Here is a 7,835-nt window from a genome sequence, read left to right on the forward strand (position 1 = left end):
GTATAACCTTGGCTGTCCTGGACTCACTTTGTAGACTAGGCTGGCCTTGAACTTCAAAAATACTTCTTTGGGCAATTTTTCTCTGGGAAGAAGCACAGTGTGCAGTAGGTTTGGAGACAGCTGTCTCAGGTCTTCCTACTCTGACTAATGGTTCCTTAGTCAGAGTCTACCACAGTCTGCGTCCTCTGCACACCAGGCCATCCCCAGAGTTGGCAGTACCTTCAGCCACACACAGAAGGATCGCACATGGAGCCTGCATTTGGGAACTGGCGCCCACTCCGAACCACGCCCGGAAATGGGGAACCCTGCCAGTCTCCTCTGTGCTGTGAGTTTGCTCCTTTTGAGGCTCAGCAAATGCCATGTGTCCCTGGGCCAGAGTTCAAGTCTGATTCATCTTAATGTGCCCGGAGCTTGGCACGGGGTCTGGCGCCCCAAGGTAGCTAAGTAAATAAACCACCTAACCTCAGGCCAACTTAAGACATCACCTTATCACTCGCCTCTTCCTACGCCCTCCAAATGACAATCTCTCTCTCTCTCTCTCTTTCTCTCCAGCTTTCTTTCTCTTTGGGTTTGTTCTGAAAAAGAAGCCTTCGACAAGGACTTCTTTTTGGGTAATAAAGTCCTTTATAAAGCCTTTTCTTTAAGTTCGTGTAAGAGATAGCGAACAAGATGGCAAATATAACCACTTAATTTTGCAAAAGGTGGGAGAAGCATTTTTAAAGGGTAAACTACAGGGAAAGGCAGCTTCTAGAAAGACAGGTGCAGAGGTGTGTGTGTGTGTGTGTGTGTGTGTGTGTGTGTGTGTGTGTGTGTGTCTACCCGAATGCCCGGAGTATAAAGTTAACTATCGCAGGGCACTTCTTAACTGTCGGGAATTGAAAAGGCTTTCAGATACAGAAAAGATCGTAGACTAAGAAGCGAAGTTAAAGTGATCATGTCTGGCAACTTCTGGAACAAAAAAACTAAATGAAAAAAACGTCTTGGGGCCTCATTTCCATGTCACCTCACATAGGAAGATGCGCCACCAGGAGATTCGCACCCTCTTGAGCCCAAGCTCAGCTCCATGTACAGTCTAGCAGACATTAGGCATAGAGGCCACTTAAACACGGCCCTGGGTCCACACCCTGTCACTCCAGGCTTTCTCTAGGCAGCCCCAGGACAAGGTTACAATACCACGTTTTCTTATTTTTAAAACACCCACGGTGCTACAGACATCTGACAGGCGGCCGACCTCAGCACGGGGTGGGGGGAACGACGGAGGAGGGGGTAATTTTTATTGTCTCAAGTTCTCAGCAGCCCCCCTCACTTCCCCCCCTCCCGCCCCCAGGGTCCTGGTCAAGTCTCAGCCTCCAAAGCGGAAAAAGAGAAAGGGGGACCCCAAATAGCTGCGGCCTCGCCCTGAGAACAAGTTTCCACTGGGTTAGCCACTTCCCGAGACTGCAGGGCAGACGCTCTTGGACTTAGCCTTGCATTTCGTGATATTGTTCCCGAGGTCCCTACGTCCTGGGCCCCCCGGACAGGTGCTCCGGGCAGGAGACCCCACTTACCCCACGACCGAAATCATCATGGCAGCCACCACCAGGTAGTTGGTCTGGTAATAGAGCAGATTGCTCACTACACGGTTGTTCCATTTGGAAATGTCCCTGAAGTCCGGCCGGGCAAAGCGATCAGAACCCGGGAAGAAATCGTCCCAGGCACGGAGCGGGGCGAGGTTCACCTCCATGTTCCTAGGCTTCGCGAGCTTCGCTTTCGGAATCTGACGGCGGCGGTAGCGGCAACCAGCTGAGTGAAAGATGACAGCGGCTCCTTTGGATTGGCTCTGTGGTTAGAGCACAGCAGGGCCCAGGAAATTGTCTGCGGGCGGGTGTGTTTGTCTGTCTGTGATTGGCTGGAAGTAGTTAGTGCCGGAAAACAAGGACCATCCACTGCTCAGTGGACCAAATGTGGAACAGAATACTGACAGAAAGTAACCAGCAGAAATCTCCTACCTAAAGGTGGTGTCAATTCTCTCTCTAGAGGTTTAAACACAAACCATTTCTTCTTAAAAACACCTTTTATGCGCGTTCTCTGCCTTGGAGGGAGAAAAAAAGGCAGCTGTTCAGACGTCAATCAATCTAAGTGGAATGGAATGGAATACGACCTCAGGGTTACTGGAAGTCCAGTATTGCTAAGTTCCCTACAGATGCATGGAATTTTCATGAGTCACTTTGTGTGAAATCAGGCTGGAAAAATGGGAGAGAGGGTCAGATTGTTGTCCTTCCGCGTTTTTCTTTGCACTCCATTTCTGCTGTCTAGTTGCAAAATTACTGAAGTGCCGCGCTATGGTGATAGGTAGGTGATCAGATCGGTACTGGGCGGCTTCACTTCTTGTGGAGCGTGCTCTTAACAGCGTCAAAGCATACAAGTGCCTGCAGGTGGTCTGTGTTTCTGGGCAGAAGCATGGAGTCCACAGCAGAAAGATTTCTTAGTTTTATTCCCATATTAAACCAATGGCATTTACTTAAGAATTCATAAAAGCTTTATTTTACTTTAAAAGTTACATGTGTGTCTGAGTGGGTATAGGCGTATGAGAATGAAAGTGCCCTTGGAGTCCAGAAAAGACTTTTAGGTAATCTGGAGCTGGAGTTAGAGGTGGTTTTGAACCACCCAATTAGGGTACTGGAAACTGAATTCAGGGACTCAGCAGGACCCCCACAGGACTTTAACCAAGCTATCTCTTGGCCTAAGCACAGACCTTTTTTTGGGGGGGGGATTTGTATATTTATTTTGTATATAGTGCACATCAGATCACATTGTAGATGGTTGTGAGCCACCATGTAGTTGCTAGGGATTGAATTCGGGACCTCTGGAAGAACAGACAGTGCTCTCAACTGCTGAGCCATCTCTCCAGCTCCCTACACACAGATCTTAACAGATGAGGAGACATTTTCATCCTATGCCAAATACCTGTCAAGAGCTACATTGGTTACCACTGCTTTTCTCCAGAGGCTTATGGGCTTGTTGGTATTTCCAGGTAAGGTATTTGTTGGTAAGATGACTCCCTAGTTCCTCTCCCTCTCCCTCTTCCTCTCCCCCCCCCTCTCTCACAAACACACACACACACACACACACACACACACACACACACACACACACGGGTTTCTCTTGTAGTCCAGGCTGTCCTAGACTCATTCTGTAGACCAGGCTGGCCTCGAACTCACAGAGATCTGCCTGCCTCTGCCTCCCTAGTGCTGGAATTAAAGGCGTGCGCCACCATGCCCAGCCCCCTACCCTCTTCTCAAAAACCCAAACCAACCAAAACAAAAACAGGGTCTCACTATGTAGTCCTTGCTGGCCTGTAGTTCTCAGTGAAGACTAGGCTGGCCTTGAGCTGACACAGATCCTCCTACGTCAGCCACACAAACGCTGGAACTAAAGGCACAAACCATCACTTCAAATATATATATATATATATATTTAAAAAACTGTTCTGTATGTGGTTGGTTTAATCTGTGAATGGTAATGGACAGCTTGATAGGTAATAGCTACATGTTGGTTAGTTCACGGGGTGGAAGGGAGACTTTCTTAAAAAAAAAAAATTCTTCTCTCATACATTTCATACCAAATGCAGTTTCTCCTCCCTCTAATCCTCCCAACCCCCACTACCTCTCTGCCACCAGGTCCACTCCTCCTCCAGTCCCTTCCGAAAAGAGCAGTCTTCCCCGGGATATCAACCAAAGACGACATAACAAGATCCAATAAGACTAGGCACAAACCCTCATAACAAGGCTGGACCAGGCAGCTCAGTAGGAGGAAAAGAGTCCTAAGAGTAGGCAAAAGTACCAGGGACTTGCAGCCCCCTCAACCTCTACTGTTAGGGGTCCTAGAAGAACACCAAGCTATACCATAACATTTACACAGAGGACCTTAGCACAGCCCCATGGAGACCCCATACCGGCTCCATGCTGCCCCTTCAGTTTGCCTGAGCCCTGCTTAGTGGATTCTGTGGGCTGCCTTCCTCCTCCCCTCTGACTCCTCCAGTGGAAGGCGGATTGCTAAGATGACAGACAGTGTCTAAGGTAACAGTGTTCCTAAATTTGTAAGTGGTAATTTTTAACCAAACTCAATGAGCTCTACTAAGACCACCAGCGTCCCCCCAAAACAAAGAGTAATAAACACACTTCATGCTATTTTAGTTGCTGATTAGAAAGACAGTTGAGGAAATTATGGTGGCTTTATGCAATTTCTGCTGCCACTGGTGTTTAGGATAGCTTGGTAACTGAATCTGGCAGGTGACTTTGGAGAAATTTCTGTCCTTGTAAAAGTTAACTTATAGTCTGGCACGGTGGCGCACACTTTTAATCCTAGAACTCAGGAGGCAGAGGCAGAGGCAGAGGCAGAGGCAGGTGGCTCTTCGTGAGTTCGAGGCCAGCCAGGTCTACAAAGGGAGTCTAGGACAGCCAGGGCTACACAGAGAAACCTTGTCTCAAAAAACAAAACAAAAAAAGTTATTTTTGGGGAATGAATATTTTGCCTGCATTGTGTGTGTGTCATGTGCAAGCCTTGTGCCTGTTGACATCAGAAGAGGACGTCAGATTTCTTGAAACTGGAGTTTCAGGTGGTCCTAGTAAGACCTGAAACTTGAGTCTGGTCCTCTGAAAGAACAGTGAGTGCTCTTGACGACTGAGTCATCTTCCCATTCCCACAGAGAAATTTCTTAACCTCCCCCAGGTCTTACTTTCCTCACATGTGTTGTTTTAAATGAAAATCCCAAACATTTTACCAATAAGGACTCAGGAGCCAGATGTTTTGGTAAAAACCTGCTAGATCAGAGAGGTAGAGAAAGCACCCAGCTGACTTTCTTACTCAGCTCACATCCTGCCGGAAAAGTCCCCAAAGGCTCACTAGCTCAGCTGACAGGCCAGGAGGAAAAGGCCAAAATATCCCAAGGCCAAAGGCTTGCTAGTTCAAAGCTGAAAAACCCCGAAGGCCAAGGAACTAAAGAGCTAAAAGCTCAACGCACCTTCCACTTTCACAGGCTGTCTTAACTACCCTTCTACCCTTTAATCCCTGTCAGCTGGTTTCTTGCTCTGCCTCTTGACCTAGGATTAACTTTCTTAAATCTGGTGTACAGAAAGCTCTTGGATTAAAGGTGTGTGTTAGGGCTCAACCCCAAGAAACAGGGATTTACAGTTCACAGTCTCAGGGATCACAATGGGGTCAAACATCCTACAACATGTGTGTGCTTTCCTCATACGTAAACTGGGGTTCGTTGAAACTCTGCCACAGAGGTAAGGCTAAATGAGAGATGTTTGGAAGTGTTTAGTGCATCTAATTGTTCACAGATTTTACTGATATCAATGATAGTACAAACTACCCTGGTGAAGCAGACCCGGAAGCCCAGCTACTCCAAAGGCTGAGGCAGGAGGATTTCAAGTTCAGGGCTTGCTGGGGGGTGGGAGGTACAAAGTGAATTCAAGGTCAGCCTAACAACTTGCTGAGACTCTATAGCTCAACATAAAAAGCAAGAAGAGTGCTAGAAATATATCAGCAATGAACACTTGCCTAGCCTGGAACAGTGTTGGTCTTGTGCTCAGTTCCCACTATTAGAACAACAACAACAACAAAAAAAAACAGAGCAAAAGGCTGGTTTAGTCTGCGATTTACCTGGTTGATATTTATAGTGTTTTAACTTGTTTTCAATACTTCTAGAATAATCATCTCCTGACTCCCCCCCCCCCCCCCCCCCCCGTGTTGTCACTGATCATTGTGGCTGTGTCTGAGTAGCTAAGATGGGAGGCAAATGTTCAGACTCCTTAGTACCATGCCAACAGATACCCTAAGCGCTTTCCAACCTCTGTGAAGGCATTGTGGGGAGTCAAAAAGGGGAAGTCCCTGCCCTGCTCTGCCTTCAGAGGGCCAGTGATGCAGGAAATACTCAACTCTGAGACAGTGAGAAGAGAGCTAAATTGAGATGCGGGAGGCCTGTTCAGTTACAGGAAGTCAGAGGGTGTGGCGGAATTCAAAGACCGTGATGAATGAATTAGTTGTATTAGCATCCCACTACAGCAGACAATCTATAGTCAACAAACATTAGCTGGCTATATAGTTTTTACATTTATTTATTTGCTTAAACCTCCCAAAACAGCTGAGCCAAGTGGTGCAAGCTTCTATCTCTGGCTCTTTGGCAGATGGAGGCGGAATGGGAGGGTGGGGGTTGGGGGGGGGTTGCGAGTTCAAGGCTTGTTTGGATGACTTGGTGAGATTCTGTTTCAAAATCAAAAGATAATTGGTATGGATGTAGGTCAGTGGAAGAGGTTTGTTTTTGTTTGGTTGGTGTTGGTTTTTAGCATGCACAAAGCCCTAGGTTCGTCTTCATTACTGCTGATGAAAAGTGATAGAACAGAAAGAGGTTTAGGTTTTGTAGGTTTGGTTTGGTTTTCTGTTCATAGACCAAGTCCCCTTCTTTTTCTCTGAAAATGCTGAGTATGCTTCTGTCTCTGGCTGGACTATGGTAGGTTTCTGTTGGATTGCATGATTTTTTTTTCCCTATATATTTTTTTAATACCTTGTCGTGTAACCATTTTACATGAGAATGACCACACATTGGAGCAACTTTACTCCAGTCTCTGTTTAAAGGCTACTCTTAGCAGCTCTTCGTCATGATTTTTAGGTGTGGGGAGGAGGAGGAGGAGGAGGGACATTCACTGCATTAGTGTCTTATAACAGATGCTGAAGAGATGGCTCAGTGCTTGCTGCTCTTCCAGAGGACCAGAGGTCCATTCCCAGCACCCACATCAGGTGGCCTGCAACCACCTGTAACTCCAGCTCGAGGGGATCTGACACTTTCTTTATGGCTCCTGTGGGCACACACAATGAACCTTTTTTTTTTTTTTTTTTAAAGAAGTCTCTTGGAGCTTTTCCACAGGGACTTAAGTGTTAGTAAGCACCACCATGGGTATCCCTCTGTCTGGCTGTAGACGATAGCAGACGTCCAATAGTTAATGATAAAATGAATCTACTGAGGATTTTGCTCACTTGCCACCATTACTGTCATTATTAGAAAATGGAGGTGACTGTTTCTAATCAGTCAGGCTGATCTAATGGATGTCTCATGTCAGCTGTCAAAATGGTGAGTCATGGTGTCACTCTCAAGAGGCACAGATGCAAGACAGATACCTTTGTAGGCTTCTTTTGAGTGTTTTGTCTGCGTGTATTTGTGTGCTAGGTGCCACAGACTTGAGACTTAGAGGCTATTACAAGGCACTGTGTGGGTGCCGGGTGAACCTGGGACCCCCTGGAAGAGCAGCTATACTCTTATAGCCGAGTTAGCTCACCAGACTTTTCTCCTTCCTTCCTTTCTTCCTCTTATTTATTTATTTTTTATTTTTTATTTTTTGCCATTTCTGTCCTATCCCTAAAGTTCAGTTTCATTCTCTGTGAAATAAGTGGTCAATCTCTGTTAGTTTTTATTCTCTGAGGGGGCCAAAATACTTGCTGACACGAATTAAAGGCCCAGCCCACAGAAACCCATTTTGATCCTAGAGGACATCCCAGTGATGATGTCCATGTATGGAATTGTCTGGGCAAGAAAAACAGATTTCTGAATTGATCATGAGACATGTGACTTAGAAAGAGGTGGGGGTCTGGTGCAGCGCATGAATTTTATTCCCCTACTTAGTGCCTGTCTCTGACTGATTTTTAGCACAGTGCATGCTACTGATGAACGTAGCTTGGGGATCATAAGGGATGAACCTTCCAGAAGTTTCACGGAGAATAGTACAAAGAGAGTGAGTAACAGCCCCAACTTTGATGAGCACCCTGAAAGCTTCATTGATTTTCAGACGCTTCATCCA

The 7,835-nt window shown here is 46.5% G+C and overlaps 1 protein-coding gene across 1 annotated transcript in view; it reads right to left on the reverse strand.

Annotated features, from left to right (window-relative positions):
• ARL6IP5 (ARF like GTPase 6 interacting protein 5) overlaps positions 1-1,805 on the reverse strand; it is a 22,355-nt gene extending 20,550 nt beyond the window's left edge. Inside the window, exon 1 of the mRNA XM_084765756.1 lies at positions 1,548-1,805. Coding sequence (XP_084621882.1) covers positions 1,548-1,723 — 176 coding nt within the window. The 5' untranslated portion in view covers positions 1,724-1,805. The remainder of the gene's footprint in view (positions 1-1,547) is intronic.
• Between the last annotated feature and the right edge of the window lie 6,030 nt (positions 1,806-7,835).

Source organism: Acomys minous, assembly GCF_964271855.1.
Source record: "Acomys minous genome assembly, chromosome: 17".
NCBI classification, from domain to species: Eukaryota; Metazoa; Chordata; class Mammalia; order Rodentia; family Muridae; genus Acomys; species Acomys minous.